We start from the raw sequence: 17,180 nt of genomic DNA on the forward strand, positions 1-17,180 counted from the left end.
ATTTCCCCTTTCCATGCATCTCCTCTAACATCAAATCCGTTTCCTTTCCATACTTTTCTTAAAAGAAAAAGAGTCGGAAGGAAAAGGGACTAAAATTTGGGCCTCATGCACCACACTCATCAGACTGTACGCGGAATTATTCCCACTTCACGGCTGTCTTCTGTGTGGTCGTAGTATTACCGAGCCCTGTTGTGCGAACATGTTAAAACGGGCTCTACCACTGTTAAGTTTAAAAAATTACCTAGACTAGTAATATTACAATATATATTTATTATAATAAAGCGTAAACACATACTTCTTTGTTGCCTAAGTTGTCAGCAATTGCAGCATATTTTTGAATGATTCTTTTTTCAATAAAAAGCCCTACACTTACGTCATGTTTTAGGCTCTATATTTTCACGCTATTAAACTTAGGGGGTAAATAAATAGCAAAAAAACCTTCATGTGTAAAATGGACTAGAAACTACAAGCTGCCAACATTAAGGATGCAAAATTATTATGGTAACGGTAATTTTGACATTTACAATTAAGATTTTGACAAATGTAAACAATTAAATAAAGTTGTTATAATTTCATGCGGACAAAGCCGCATGGCAACAGCTAGTTATATAAAAAAAACTTACCAGAACATATAATATATGATAAAACTATCAAATGTCCCTGCGACAACCGCGAATATGATGAAAATCAAGACTCTTGGTATTTTCAGAACATCGCGTAACGCTTTCCCCGAGTCTTCAGGACTTGATAGTGAGGGTAGCTGGAAATTTACATTACAAATACAAAACCTCGATAAGTTAGTCCAAGGGAAACACAAAATATTTTAAGTTATAGAGGTTTTAAATTATCAAGGGTCTATGCTGTAGAGGTTTTGGGCCCTGATGGGACGGGAACATTATTTTTTGAAGTTAAAGGGGTTTTTAAGTTACCGAGGTTTGAGTTATCGAGGTCCTACTGTATTGTAAAACAACGCCATCTATTAACACTCATAACTTTTCGTAAAACTCCATCTATCGACAAGATTTATACTCAATTTGACTATTTTGTAAACTAATGCCGGGTTTCTGAAGTTCCCACTTATTACTTAGTAGTGGTTATCGCTATGCATCTCTCTAAACCTCAAGTTACGTAGTTCGGAAACGCAATTCATTATTTATCAAAACAAAAACATTAAGGATTGGTAAAACGTAACTGAGAAACCGGTCATAAGTCAGGGAAAATGGTTAATACTATTATAATATAATAAAACGTAAACACACTTCTTTGTTATGTAGGATCTCAGCAATAGGAAATATGCATGTATTTTTTTTTAAACGATTCTACTTGTTATAAAATAACCAGAAAAAAATGACTCGAAAATATTCAACCATTGAACTAAAAATAATAAAATAAAATTACGACCATTTTCGAGCGACTAAAACGCGACCGGAGTTGTCAATAGACAATTGACGTCAATCGTCTTATTTCATTCATAACATACGCTCAGATGCCACTTCGACGTAAAAAACAACAAAGTTTCTCAAGGTCAAAAATCGATTTTTTTAAATAGAAACCCATCCCTTCATGAAAATATGAAATATTAACTTTTACCCGCGGCTTCGTTTGCCTTTAATTGAACACAAAAGCAAGTAGTCTACGTTCCAGACTATCTTCTCCGTCACAACCATCGAGGTCAAGTAAAATCATACTAATATAAATGCAAAAGTTTAGATGTTTGTTAGAGTTTGTAGCCTAAACTACTGAACGGATTTCGATGAAATTTGGCATAGATGTAGAGGATAGTCTGGAAGAACACATAGGCTACTTACATTTGTTCTTAATTCCGCGCGAACAAAACTTACCTTAAGACTTCTACAACTGTATAAATCTATTGCAGTAGCGATTATAGCCACAATAAACGCTGGTGTAAAATCCTTATAACTTCCAGATACTAAATCAACAAGCCAACCACCTAGAAGGGCTGTTATCCCATACCCCGCGGTACCCCAGGCTCTTTGTGCTCCATATTTTGAAGCAGCTTCAGCACCTAAAAGAAATAACTATACTAAGTAATAATAAGAAATATGAAATCATAAAAATCCTAACTTTTTCACAGTTAATCTATAACTATACTATTATAATAAAGCGTAAAAACATTACTTTGTGACGTAAGATGTCAGCAATCACAGCATATTTTTGAATAATTCTTTCTTTAATTAAATGCCCTATACTTACGACATGCTTTAGGCTATATATTTTCACGCCATTACACTTACGAGGTAAATATTTTGGATAAAAACGCTAATGTGGGAAAGAGATCATAAGTTGCCGCCAACATCAAGGAAGCAAGATTACCAATGTTTGTCATGTCATGTCATTTTGACATTTGCTATTGATAATTTGCCAAACGTGAACAATAAAATAGTATTTTCATAATTTTATGCGGATGAAGTCGCACGAGAACAGCTAGTACTTTTATAATAAAGCGTAAAAACATTACTTTGTGACGTAGGATGTCAGCAATCAGAGCATATTTTTGAATAATTCTTTCTTTAATTAAATGCCCTACACTTACGACATGCTTTAGGCTATATATTTTGACGCTATTAAATTTAGGGAGTAAATTATTTAGATAAAACTGTCTCACGAGAAAGGGACAAAAACAAGCTGACATCAAGGTTGCCATGGTAATTGTAATTGTAAGCCAATGGCAAAGGCAATTTGACAAATGTAAACAATAACATCAAGTTTTTTATTTGATGCGGATGAAGCCGTATGGGAACTTCATAAACTTACCTAGTACATCAAAGCAAACAGCGTCACCAATACAATTAGCTACATTAAATGCCACCGTACCTATACACATTAACACAACAAAAACCCAAAAGACAACCGTCATATAAACATATCCATCTTGTTCTTTCTCCTTCTCTATTTTACCAAACATCTTAGCATCAACTTCTAAAGAATTCACATCCTTAGATACGCTTATTTCTCTCCTTTTCCTACTCCCATTAACTCTTATTCCTTCTTCGAAGCACATTAAATTGCATTCTTCTTTCGGCGAGCATATCACCTGTCCCCCTCTAGTATCCACATAATTCATACGTAAGAGCGAGCAAGTCGTATCATTCACAACACCGTCGACATAAATGGTATTAACCAGAGTTGAATTTGGTAGATATACTTGTATATCATATGTTCTTTCACAACTCCAATGGCAGTTCACCATTTGTAAATGTTCAGAAGGGTCAATTTTGTATTTCTGCACTGTGACTGTATCGTTAAATTGGTATACAGATTTTAGTAGTGGTACAGACGATTCTGGCTCTTCAGGCATCGGTAGAAACCATAAACCGCAGTATGATCCCGTCATTACAACAATTAACAACATAAAGACTAGTTTCCTTTGACTCTGAAAATGAAAATGTGAAATTATCACTAACTACGACAGTCAATATTATAAGATTGGTATAAAAATTGACATTTATGGACAACGAGCTGTTGCCCGCGACTTCGTACGGGTGGTATTAGAAAACATAAAAACTATATAAATTACAAAAAGCTACGTTTTTCTCGGGAACCGGACATTTCTCGGGGATGAAGCTTATCCCATGTGTACTCCAGACTTTGTTTTATATCTGTGCCAAATTTCAATAAGCTATGTTGAACCGTTGCAGAATGATCGAATAAACGTTAAAAAACTAAATTAATGAATCCCACGGGGACGGTAACTATTCCAGGGATAAAAAGTAGCCTATGAGTTCTTCCAGACTATGCTCTAAATCTGTGCCAAATTTCATGGAGATACGTTCAGCCGTTTAGGCTACAAACTCTAACAAACATCCATCCATCTAAACTTTCGCATTTATAATATTAGTAAGGAGTAAGATGTAATCGACATCACCTAACATTTGTTATTTACGATCTCGATAAACTACAGAAAATTTGCACAATCATTACGAATAATATCATCGAAAAAAATCTTCAGCACTATAAAAGTATTTCTGGATAAGCCTCTAGTTTCTGCACACTTTTGACTAATCTATCGCACAACTGTTTAGTCGCGCTTTGATTCCATGAGCTTATATTGAAGGCACACTAGATTTTAACGCAACTAAACAGTTGAATTGCTGAAACAACCGACAATCGCACAACAGTTGTGCGATAGTTTATACAAAGATATGTCTACTTGTCTCCTTTTCTATACTATTATAATAAAGCGTAAACACACACTTCTTTGTTGCCTAAGATATCACCAATTACAGCATATTTTTGAATAATTCTTTCTTTAATAAAAAACCCTACACTTACGTCACGCTTTAGGCTATATATTTTTACGCCATTAAACTTGGGGGTAAATATTTTGGATAAAAACCCTAAAGTGGGAAAGAGACCATAAGTTGCTGCCAACATCAAGAAAGCAAGATTGGTAAGGTCATGTCATGTCATTTTGACATTTGCTATTGATAATTTGACAAATGTAAACAATAAAATAAAATTTTCATAATTAAATGCGGATGAAGTCGCACGAGAACAGCTAGTAAATGATACGAGAGACACTAACCGCTGTGGTACCAGGTTATTTATACTAATATTATAAAGAGGAAAGATTTGTATTTTTGATTGTATTGAAATAACTCAAAAACTACTTGGCCGATTTTAAAAATTCTTTCACTGTAAGAAAGGTAATTTATCTGTGAGTAACATAGGCTACATTTTTTTATTATTGTTTTAATTTCACGCGAACGAAGACGCAAACAACAGTTTTTTTTTATATACTTACAGGCCAATAATCAACTACGTAACCGAATAGAGGTTTCGCTGCCGCCCATAACAGTGGTAAAACTGCCGTCACCATCCCCATTACATCCGCAGATATACCAAGCTGACGACCGAAGACATTCATTTGGGGCAGAAGAGGTCCCAGCGCTGAAAGAAACAAAGAGCATTGTTTTTTATAAAAAAAATAAGTCATTTAAACTGTGAGGGTGCTAACGGTCGGCAAACTTATTATCAAAACAACCAAATATACGCATAACAATAAAGAACAGAGCCAAATATGCATAGTAAACTTGCAGTATATGTCTAGATCATTTAGCTAGTAGTGGTTACTCGCGACTTCGTCTCCGTGATATTAAAAAGCCTATGTTACTCGATGATAATGTAGCTTGATAATGGTGAAAGAATTTTTGAAATCGACCCAGTAGTTTTTGAATTATTTCAATACATACAAAAATAAAAATCTTTCCTCTTTGTATATACTAATATTATAAAGAGGAAAGATTTGTATTTTTGCACGTATTGAAATAACTCAAAATCTATTGGGCCGATTTTAAAAAATCTTTCAACGTTAGAAAGATAATTTATCCGTGAATAACATAGGCTATATTTTATAATTTCACGCAGGCGAAGTCGCGAGCAACAGCTAGTTATATTAGTATAGATATAGAGAACATACATAGTTTAAACGTGGCTCTCGGTAAAGCAATAAAACGTCATCGTATAATTAAAACTGTCATGGCGGACAATTATTTCTGTCATATAGATAAAGTTTTATTATCAGGCTTAAATAAATTGTTATAGTGTGTCTAAATAAGACAGATTAGTTTGACAATTCATGTGACAAATTAGTAGGGATGTGTTTTCGATTTTCGATTTTTATTCTTATAGAAGTTGGAATCGATAGATTCATAGTTACAAATCATATAAAAAACACTGTTTTCTTAAATTAATAATGACCCTGCACTATTACAAACAATGAGAGCAAATAAATATTTATTACTACTACAGCCGTACGTAATCGAATTGGATTTCGCTATTATTTGTCATCGCTAAATTTTCTACACTATAATCAATACTAGAATTGTCCTCTAAATTACTTAATAAGAAAATAATAATTTAGTTGAGTTCGATAATTATTTAAACCGAATATCGATAGTTCATAATTGTTCGCTGCGTATTTGTTTCTTAACTACGATACCTGTCTAAGTACGGCATTTGCCTTCTTACAAATTGAATTCGATACTTCATATGCGTCATTTATCAAACTATTCTATCTTATTTAGACAAACTATCAAACTAATATTATAAATGCGAAAGTTTAGATGGATGGATGGATGGATCTTTGTTAGAGTTTGTAGCCTAAACGGCTGAACGGATCTGGATGAAATTTGGCATAAATGTAGAGCAGAGTATGGAAGAACACATAGGCTACATACTTTTGTTTCTTTTAATACCACGCAGACAGAGTCGCGGGCGAAAGCTTGTAGTTCAATATAACACTGTCTGCTAAACAAATAAATAAATTTTAATGAAAACTTGACAAATAGGTCGCAGTTTCATTAACACTAGATAAGCGCCCGTATGTACGCGATAGGATGTCGCAATTTAGGATCCTTGGCAATGACAGTCGACTTAAATTGCACCAGTAACCGTGGGGATGGGATAACTATTGGACCATTAGCTCTCACGACTATCCAGAGAGATAGAGTAACAAGTTCACATACGAGGACTGGCTAGACAGCAATCGTTTACACGGATTGGTCAACTACGGTACAATACCACGATAATACAAAATCAAAGATATTAAAACATAGACGAGACAATGAAGTTTTCACCGGTACTTTCTCTGAGAGGTACTACAGTAGAACCTCGATAACTTAAAAACCTCTAAAACTTCAAAAAATATGTTCCCTTGCCATCAAGCCCAAAACCTCTATAACATAGACCCTTGATAACTTAAAACGTCTATAACTTAAAATATTTTGTGTTTCCCTTGGACTTTAACTTACCGAGATTCTACTGTACATCAGTTGTCAAATTTAGTGCCATCGTGACCTTGTATTTTTTGGCGACAAGTTTTAATCGAAAAATTTTATATTTTTTCTCTGTATGTAAATAAATAAAAATTACATGTAAATTTTACAAATAATAAAAATAAACTAAACAATATAAAAAGGTCTTTTCATTAGATAGCTTTACTGATAATCACGAAAAATGTTTCAAGTATCAACTATGGCCTCTCTATATATTGTTTGAATCATGTACAGAATATAGCCGTCAAGTGGAATTGCGCGTTTCGTCTCACCAGGGATTTTCCCAACCGTCACCCTGCTCTATCCCCACATGGAGACAGATGAGAATATAAAGTTTCATCCGTCCCACCTTAAGCGACGAGGGGTCGGTTGGAACTTATTTTATTTCATAACGGTTCCAACTGTCACCTTATTGGTGATAGACTAAAAGGTGGAACGATGAAACTTTTTATTCTCACGTGGGGACAGAGCGGGGTGACCGTTGGGAATAATCCCTCACGAGTGTGTGCAGGAGAGTAAATTTCAGTCCACTGCACCTTCACACCTTTATCTTATAAAAATGATTGGAAGGGGGATTTGGCAAAGGGGATGTATAAGAATTTTCCTCTTTCTGTAGCACTCCTTCATAGATTGTCAAGGCATCTACAAATGCAGGAGTCTAAGGACATCAGTAGCTATGCTACATTCTGGTAATTCTAGATGGCCGCTTATTTGCCACCTTATCATATTAAAAAAAGCACACAAAGAGATAGACTTCCAGAATTAAAAACTAAAGTTCCTGCGTAAAACACTACATTCCACTAATGACCTTGAATTGGAGTAATCGCTGGTGTGGATGCCCGACGGCGAACATGTTTATTGTGTCGTCATACCCATTAGGGGAGACTTGTCACAAATTAATAGACAATATAATTTGTAGGGAATCAAGAAGGTGCATGCGATCAGACCATGTGCCTCCTGATTCAGCCTGTATGACTTGAGGATCGGTAAGCCCATAAGTGGTGTTGGGTAATAACCTTGAATAAACAATGATGGATAACTAGACAATAAAACAAAGTCTCATAACTGTATACTACTTTAATCTATACTATTATAATAAAGCGTAAACACACACTTCTTTGTTGGCTAAGATGTCAGCAGCATATCTTTGAATAATTATTTTTTAATAAAAAGCCCTATACTTACGTCACGCTTTAGGTTATATATTTTCACGCTATTAAACTTAGGGGGTAAATATTTTGGATAAAAACCCTAATGTGGGAAAGAGACCATAAGTTGCTGCCAACATCAATTAAGCAAGGTTGTCATCATGTCATTTTGACATTTGTAATTTGACAAACATAAACAATAAAATGAAATTTCCATAAATTCATGCGGATGAAGCCGCAAGGAAACAGCTAGTCTCTTATAATCATAAAGATAGAAGTACTAAACACTATCTTATTTACCTTTTAATATTTAAACAATACATAAACATAATTACTTTATTATGTTACTATCTCAGATTACTAATCTCAATGATATAATGATGTGGACATGTTGACTAAAAACTGTTCTATGACATAGAGCTGTGTGGGCAAATTGACTAAAACCTTGTCAATGACTTAGGGCTGTGGATGTATTGACTAAAAACTGTTCGATGACATAGAGTTGTGTGGGCATGTTGACTAAAGCTTGTTTAATATCTTAGGGCTGTGGGCATGTTGTGCTCAAGAGCTGTGGGTGTGTTGACTAAAACCTTCTCAATTTCTTATGGCAGTGTATGTGTTGACTAAAACCTTCTTAGCAACTTAAGGCTGCGGTTATGTTGACTGATTACAACTCAATTGCCAACGATAGGTTAAGCCAACAGAGTGAAGATATGTGAGCCTATGATATTACCTTATCTAAGTTGCAATTACATGAAAATTTATTCATAATTACAACTTTAATTTGAATAAATAAATACATCTATTGTTATTGATAAAGTAGGTCATGCATAAGCAAAATCTATGTTAACAAGAACAATGTCATTTTATAATAGTACAAGCTGTTGCCCGCGACTTCGTCCGCGTGGTATTAGAAAACATACGAACTATATAAATTACAAAAAGCTACGTATCCCTCGGGAACCGGACATTTCTCTGGGATGAAGCTTATCTCATGTGTACTCCAGACTTTGTTTTATATCTGTGCCAAATTTCAATAAGATATGTTGAACCGTTGCAAAATGATCGAGTGAACATTAAAAAACTAAATTAATGACTTCCATGGGAACCGTAACTAACCCGGGATAAAAAGTAGCCTATGTGTTCTTCCAGACTATGCTCTAAACCCGTGCCAAATTTTATGGAGATCCGTTCAGCCGTTTAGGCTACAAACGCTAACAAACATCCATCCATCCATNNNCCTTCAACTCCATGCAGTCTGAAATTAAAAAAAGAAACTAATCTAGTAACTAAACTAGTCTGTGTGTTTTTCCACACTATTTTCTACATCTGTGACAAATTTCATATAAATTCTTGCAGCTGTTCTGTAGCTATGTGGTAAAATAGAGCAGTAGAATGGATTATGTGAAATGCGGGGAGAAAAAATAAGGGAGTGAATTCAGATTACGTCTGATATAGATGTATACGAGCGTCGGTGGCTCAGTGGTTTAAGCACTTGACTTGTAATCTTGGGTTCGAATCCCGCCGCCATGTACCAATGTGATTTTGGATTTTTCGAATTTTCATATGTACATAATTTACCCGACGTTCTTACGGTGAAGGAAAACATCGTGATGCCTGCACATATCGGCGAAGAAATTGAAAGATATGTGTGAAGTCAACCAACCCGCATTGGGCCAGCGTGGTTGACTATGGCCTAATCACCCTAATTTAGGGTAGGCTCCGAGCCCCTCGGTGGGGACATATAGTGAGATGTATACAATACATACTGTGCCGACCCTTTAAGGATAAGGGCAAGTTGATGATGCTGATATTATTATGTACGGTAGTTTCTAATGTTCATATAATTTTTGATATTGGTTCAGTAGTTTCATAGTGTCAATAAAAGCAATCTTTCCTCTTTATAATATTTTAGTAAGAACAACTAGGTGTTTATATGCTTGATATTGGTAAAAGAATATTTTAAAATTAATTCAGTATTTATTTCTTTCATGAAAAACAGAAACGATTTTTAAATCACACTTTTCTTACTAATATTATACTTACTAATATTATAAATGCGAAAGTTTAGATGGATAGATGGATGGATGGATGGATGGATGTTTGTTAGCGTTTGTAGCCTAAACGGCTGAACGGATCTCCATGAAATTTGGCACAGGTTTAGAGCATAGTCTGGAAGAACACATAGGCTACTTTTTTTCCCTGGAATAGTTACGGTTCCCGTGGGATTCTTTAATTTAGTTTTTTAATGTTTACTTGATCATTCTGCAATGGTTCAACATATCTTATTTACATTTGGCACAGATATAAAACAAAGTCTGGAGTACACGCGGGATAAGCTTCATCCCCGGGAAATGTCCAGTTCCCGAGGGATTCGTAGCTTTTTGTAATTTTTATAGTTTGTATGTTTTCTAATACCATGCTTACGAAGTCCCGGGCAACAGCTCGTATATTATAAATGCGTAAGTTCAGTTGTTTGTTAGAGTTTGTAGCCTAAACTGCTGGATGTATATCGATGAAAATGAGCACATATGTGGAGGATAGTCTGGAAGAACACATGGGCTACTTTTTTTTTTAAATTCCATGCGGAGTTGCGGGCTAATTGAACTATAAAAAGATCGTGAAATTTTCATATTTTATCATAATTTACCAATTAATTGATTTCATGGTTTGAGAAATACTGTGAAAACTCTGTTTATCATATAACAACTTCATTTCTTATCATTTCAGACTGATATCATATCATAGTATTACGGTAATTTAGATACATTTTTTATAGAATTTTAAATAAAGTCCTAAAATTAATATTCGATACTAGCTTTCGCCTGCTACTTCGTATGAGAAGAATTAAAAATAAACAAAAGTAAGTAGCTTATGTATTCCTTTAGACTATCTTCTACATCTATGCCAAATTTCTTCGAGATCCGTTCAGCCATTTAGGCTACAAACTCTGACAAACATCAAAACTTTTGCATTTATAATATTAGTAGGATACATCGTAAGTTTAATATGTAATATGTTTATTAATGTAATTACACAATGAAACGAATTTAAAAGAGTTTTCGTGATGTACTATTTTTAAAAGCAATACGTCTTAGGAGTTTGTTGCTTCTTTTTGACGTATTAAAAATAAATTAATTTGTACTTACCAGCGAAAAAGAAGAAGAAATGTGCCTTAATAGGCAATAGCCTTTTGTCTATTTTGAACTTCATTGTGCTGATAGAAAATAAAATATTTTATTTCACTATAAACACTTTATCATCATATGTTAATATGCATCGTTTGGTTTCGTTAGGGTCATTAGCCTACGAACTTGACTTGACGGCTTTCTATTCTCGTATCGCATATAATCGTAATCAGTAGAACGTTAAATACCTAATGTTATTGTTTATTTACACGATTCGACGCGACCACAGACACAGACCAAAATGTCTCAACGTTAAATGTCAAATTCATGTAACAGTGACAGTGACAGCTGTCTGTGAATTTTGTTCCTAACAACGCAAAATTTAAATAATATCTAATTCGGATTATAAAAAAAGTCTATAAAAACTAGTCTATTCGTTAAAATTCTTCATTTTACTACTTTTACTAATTTCTAACAATCTGCTTTAAATTCATATTAAATACAGCCAGAATCAAATGGTATTTTACATCGAAAATTAAACGTCGCAACATTATAAATTCACATTTTTTAAGTATATATATTTAAAGTAATTAATTTATGTTAGCACTTAAACCTGTAAAATTAAGAAAATAAGCATAGCCGTTAACACTGCCATTTTCATTCAATTTGCATTTTTAAGAAATATAAAAACCGTCTTTTGTTATTAAAACTAAATCGCGAATGTTCGTATTACATCCTCCTTCCATTGTTTTAAAATAATTTAAAAGTACAACAATGGAGGAGGAAGAGGATTTTGTTGGTTGCATAAGTTGCATGAATAATAAAGATTTATGCGACCTATTTGCTGTTTACGCCGATAATGAAGAAACCTACGCGCAAATGTTAAAAAGTTGTTACAATATTAAGGTTATGTTTACAATTTATGCTTCGATTTTTTCATATTACAATTTCATATCTGATTTTAATAATATTTTAGTTAATAATTTGTGCAAGTGATATTCTAAATTTTTATATAATTGTAGATAACTACTGAATATAAATTTATATGTTCCGATTGTGTTGAAAAATTGGAAAAAGCTGCTGCATTCAAAAACCAAACGAACAAAAACCTAGCAATGCTTCAAAGTATTAAAGGTAATTATTAGTTATTTCATATTTATGTAACGTGAATAAGGCAATTCACAAATACTTTGAATGGTAGGAAATTATATCATTTACACCATTGTGAAGTTTTTTTGTGGGTCGTAACTTATTTCTAAGAAAAAGACAAATTTATTTCGTTTAGTAATTTCCCACGGTAATAGTTATGTTTATTATTTTAAATCTATTTTAATAGAAAATGGTTTTACTTAAATTATTGATAATATAAATTAACTGAACATACAATAACGCTTTTTAGTTCGTTTATTCTAAACCTAACCTATCGAGTTTCTCTTTATTTCTTTTAAAATGTTGCACAAAAACCTTAAACTGTGTAGTTTATTCTTCGAAACAAGTTTTGACCCCAAAAAAACTTCATTACAATGTAGAAATAGATCATGCGCTATCGTTTAAAGTAAATCTGAAAATTCGGCAGGTTTTACTATTGCTAAGTATTACCACAAAAGAATAAAACCATAAACACTACACTGGCCCAATCTGCTAAGGGAGTGCCATAGACAAGAAACTGAACTGAACTACCACAAAAGAAATTTAGACAACTTAAATATTTAAAACTAGCTGTTCCGGTGCGGCTTCATCCGCAAGAAATTATGAAAATTTTATTTTATTGTTTACATTTGTCAAATTATCAATAGCAAATGTCAAAATGACATGACAAACCTTAGCAATCTGTCTTTCTTGATGTTGAGAGCAACTTATGGTCTCTTTCCCACACTAGAGTTTTTATCCAAAATATTTATCCCCTAAGTTTAATGGCGTGAAAATATAGCCTAAAGCGTGACGTAAGTATAGGGCTTTGTATTAAAAAAAGAGTTATTCGAAAATACGCTGTAAATGCTGACATCTTAGGCAACAAAGAAGTGTGTGTTTACGCTTTATTATATTAGTATAGATTTCGGTAAAAATAATGTACAGGCGTGGAATTCAGCGGCGTTCCACTTTAGGAATAATTGTCTTGTTTATAGCAACGACATAAACTCTGCCTATTACAAATAATAATATAACAGTGAGTGCAAACAAAGGGATAATCATAAGAAGCTATTCTTTTTTTGTACAGATACATTTATAATTTGTCTTGTATTGATTTTAGTTCTCTCTTTAGTTCGTCTCGTTTCAAATTGTTCAAAAGATATATTTTTAAGATGGAAAACTGCCAGTTTTCCCGACGGTACATTATCTGTTTAATTTGAACAATGTAATAGTAATCGTTTATGGTTATTTTTCACCTTTGAAAAAACCATAACTCCTAAAAATTATTTCATTGTCATAGATGAGGAGTATTTGGACGAATCTATCTTGGAAGAGGGAGAGACTATGACGGTGGACCACAGATTAAACAAGACAAGTCATTTAGCTTCGACTGAGGATGCTGATGGTAAGACAGTTTTCTGTAACGAAATGCGACTAGATTTTTATGCTATACAAAACCATACGTCGTTATCCGCCACCCTTTAAAGAAGAAAAAGATTTACTTGAATGGGACAGGAAACAATGCTATGCGTCTCTTCACTTTACACTTTATGTCCCCTCCTCTGTCCGACCTCCCGACTAGTTCAAAACTGGTCGTTGCCTATATCGATTTTTTTACATGAGTTAAGCCGTGTTTTATAATGTTGAGCTGGATGGTTGGCGCAACACTAGATGGCATAAACGTCTCTTCCTTATCTGACAACTGTCAATGTCATTCAAACGTATTTGAATAGCGCGCCATTTGAGCGGGATCGGTAGTTTCAACGGCGGATCCAGGGAGGAGGGTTATGGGGGTCATGACCCCTCCTGAGAGCTTGACAAAATATATTTACATATTTTGTCAAGCTTTTGACTTGACCACGACTATGTGACCCCTCCTGGCGCCAAAGCTGGATCCGCCCTTGGGTATTTCTGAATGTTTAATTACACTAGTTACAATTATATTGACAAATAATCATATACTTCTCAAGATATAAAGGAAGAGCATGAGATCCAAGCGTTAGATGAAACGACATGCATTTACTGCAATGTGCAGCTGCCAACAGCTGAGGAGATAGACCAGCATGTACGGATGGTGCACGGCCTTGAGCCGAGAACTGGTCTGCGTGTACGCGAGTGCTCGCTATGCGGCGCCTCGCTTAGTGATCTCGCTGATCATATAAACAGGTATTGGGTACAAACTTGACCATAGACAACTTTGACGTTTCGTTTTACGCAATTTTTCATATTCTCCTTAGTAGGAAATTTGCGTTGCTATTTACCAAATACCTACTGTAATTTTTTCTTGTCGCTCTGTCCATTAGCGCTTGTTTCGGATATTCTCCGGTAGTATATAATTTTTACGGGACTTTGACGGGAAAATAGCTGAAGTACACGGGATATATATAGGTTACTTTTTTATAGTATAGTATTTCTAGTTACTTTATTAGTATATTATTTTTTCAAATTCACTTCGATTTATCGCATAATAGGCAATATAAGAAGCAATGAGATACTTTGTTGTTTTTTACATCGAAGTGACATCTGAACGTATGTTATGAATGGAATATGACGATTGACGTCAATTGTCTTATCACACGAAATGGTCGTAATTTTATTTTATTATTTTTAGCTCAATGGTTGAATAATTTCGCGTCAATTTTTTTTTTCTTATTTTATAACAAGTAGGATCGTTGAAAAAAAAGAAAAAAATACATGCATATTCCCTATTGTCAAAAGTTAAACTTAAATTAGTGAAACTTTTGTTGTATTACTCATTGCTCCCTTTTTGGAACATATCTGACATTATTTATGCTTATGTGTACTATTGTCATACAAAGTGATAGCGATATGGTAATCACTTTGTGAAAATGACCCTTAACATTGTAGATGCCACAGCGCTACATCTGAAAGTGAGAGTAGGCAATACGCGTGTCACTTCTGTGAGAACGTATATAATAGTAAAAAGGCTTGCTTCACACATCTCAGAATGAAACATGGATGTAAGTTGAAATCATCACTATTTCAATCATCATCACCAACTCACTATACGTCCCCACTGAGGCTCTGAGCCTACCCTAAGTTATTGACTGGGTCATAGTCAACTCTGCACTGTGGGACTTCACATGTCTTTGTATTTCTTCGCAGTTTGCAGGCATCACAATGTTTTCGAATGTTTTTTTTTAATTTTCTAAAATAAAGCCACAGACAATAAATGATTTACTAATATACAAATAAGCTGTAGGCTTGTGTTAGGTTATGGTTCACAATACGCGAATGGCGGATTTCGAACCCTCGACCAAAGTTTTTTTTATAATACAAGGTGGCAAACTCACAAGCGGCCACCTGAATCCACCGAAATGGAAAGCGACCGCTGCACATAAACATCCGCAATTGCAGCGTTGCCTACCCTTTATTGACAGGAGGAGACGCACGTAAAGAGGATATATCCCCTTCGATGCGTCTCCACCGTCAAATCCACTTTTCCTTCCCATCCTTTCCTCTTAAGAAAAGGGTGGAAAGGGAAGTGGACTAAAATTAGGCCTCATATTAACTAGTGATGACGTTTCTATAGTATTCAGGTATTTAAGTGCATAATTATTTCCCAGTGAAGTTATGTAATGATCATTCACCGAAGTACTCGCCGACTGATCGCAAGAAATGTCACATTTGTCAGCGAGATTTCAGCCAAAAGCAAATTCTAAACAACCATCTGTGGAAGGCTCACGGATACGAGGTCTTTATCTCTTTCCATAAACTCCAACCATAGATTGTGTAAACATAGTGTATAAAGGGGCCAACTGAAAAACGAAGCCTGCGTCCTGCGTTAGCTAAACTTGCCACATTTTACTAGCTCTAAGTTGATAGTATATTATTAAAAATTAATTATTCAAAAATATGCTGTAATTGCTGACATCTTAGACAACAAAGAAGTGTGTGTTTACGCTTTATTATAATAGTATAGAAGTGTAGATGTAATAAATTTAGCGTTATTATTATTAGTTAGTATTTACGTAGTTCAGAGACGCATTTAATGTTACGGAACCGAAAACAACGATTGCTTAAAAGTAACTGAGAAACCGGCTATTAATGGACTTTCTGAAACCAAACCGCAGGTTGAGAAACGCAAAGCATTCTTTTGTCCGTTGTGCAACGAACGTGTAAGTTACGGGACCAACTTCAGCGCTCACTTGCTGCATCGCCATCAAGTACGGGAACAAGTTGAACAGCTGGAATTTGGCAGTATGGATGGTAAGTTACCCAAACACAACTCTTTAATCTTATTTAAAAAATGCTAAATTTTCGATGGATTTTTGTTAGAGTAGCCTAAACTGCTGAACAGATCTCGTTTAAATTGGGCAGCTGAGAGCAGTGGTTCTCAACCTTTTTTATTGCGGCACATGTTACAACACGGCATAAATAGTTTATGACAAAAATATGCAAAATACGGCACACAAAAGTTCCGCGGCACAGTGGTTGAGAAAATTCGCGGGCAGAAGCTAGATATAGTGCATTTTTTATTATTTCATACTAGCTGTTCCCATGCGGCTTCATCCGCACTAAATTATGAAAATTTTATTTTATTGTTTACATTTGTCAAATTATCAATAAAAAATGTCAAACTGACATGACATGACAAACCATTGCAATCTTGTTTCCTTGATGTTGGCAGCAACTCATGGTCTCTTTCCCACATTAGGGTTTTTATCCAAAATATTTACCCCCTAAGTTTAATGGCGTGGAAATATATAGCCTAAAGCGTGACATAAGTGTAGGGCTTTTCAAAAAAAAAGAATTATTCAAAAATATGGTGTAATTGCTGACATCTTAGGCAACAAAGAAGTGTGTGTTTACGCTCGAAGGACCATTTACTTGTTAATATTTCCACGTACTTTATGTATATAGGGACGTAAGTTAGGGTTGTTTCTTTCAGACTTCATGTTATTCAAGAGCGCAATACAGGAAGAGACTAAATTCAGGTTTAGGAAGACGACCGC

At 34.5% G+C, this 17,180-nt stretch overlaps 2 protein-coding genes across 2 annotated transcripts in view; one reads left to right on the forward strand and one right to left on the reverse strand.

The window, feature by feature from the left end:
- The window catches only part of LOC106103288, a 16,065-nt gene extending 4,688 nt beyond the window's left edge, over positions 1 to 11,377 (reverse strand). Inside the window, exons 1-6 of the mRNA XM_013283017.1 lie at positions 11,095 to 11,377; positions 4,766 to 4,911; positions 2,776 to 3,394; positions 1,842 to 2,026; positions 624 to 760; positions 181 to 220 (exon numbers count right to left, since the gene is read on the reverse strand). Of these exons, the coding sequence (XP_013138471.1) occupies positions 181 to 220; positions 624 to 760; positions 1,842 to 2,026; positions 2,776 to 3,394; positions 4,766 to 4,911; positions 11,095 to 11,158 (1,191 nt within the window). The 5' untranslated portion in view covers positions 11,159 to 11,377. The remainder of the gene's footprint in view (positions 1 to 180; positions 221 to 623; positions 761 to 1,841; positions 2,027 to 2,775; positions 3,395 to 4,765; positions 4,912 to 11,094) is intronic.
- A 417-nt stretch (positions 11,378 to 11,794) lies between these two features.
- LOC106103289 (zinc finger protein Gfi-1b-like) overlaps positions 11,795 to 17,180 on the forward strand; it is a 10,426-nt gene continuing 5,040 nt past the window's right edge. Inside the window, exons 1-8 of the mRNA XM_013283018.1 lie at positions 11,795 to 11,979; positions 12,096 to 12,207; positions 13,505 to 13,609; positions 14,175 to 14,370; positions 15,073 to 15,185; positions 15,792 to 15,919; positions 16,299 to 16,434; positions 17,117 to 17,178. Coding sequence (XP_013138472.1) covers positions 11,848 to 11,979; positions 12,096 to 12,207; positions 13,505 to 13,609; positions 14,175 to 14,370; positions 15,073 to 15,185; positions 15,792 to 15,919; positions 16,299 to 16,434; positions 17,117 to 17,178 — 984 coding nt within the window. The 5' untranslated portion in view covers positions 11,795 to 11,847. The remainder of the gene's footprint in view (positions 11,980 to 12,095; positions 12,208 to 13,504; positions 13,610 to 14,174; positions 14,371 to 15,072; positions 15,186 to 15,791; positions 15,920 to 16,298; positions 16,435 to 17,116; positions 17,179 to 17,180) is intronic.

The sequence above is a fragment of the Papilio polytes genome, unplaced genomic scaffold (genome assembly GCF_000836215.1).
Source record: "Papilio polytes unplaced genomic scaffold, Ppol_1.0 DF823824.1, whole genome shotgun sequence".
NCBI classification, from domain to species: Eukaryota; Metazoa; Arthropoda; class Insecta; order Lepidoptera; family Papilionidae; genus Papilio; species Papilio polytes.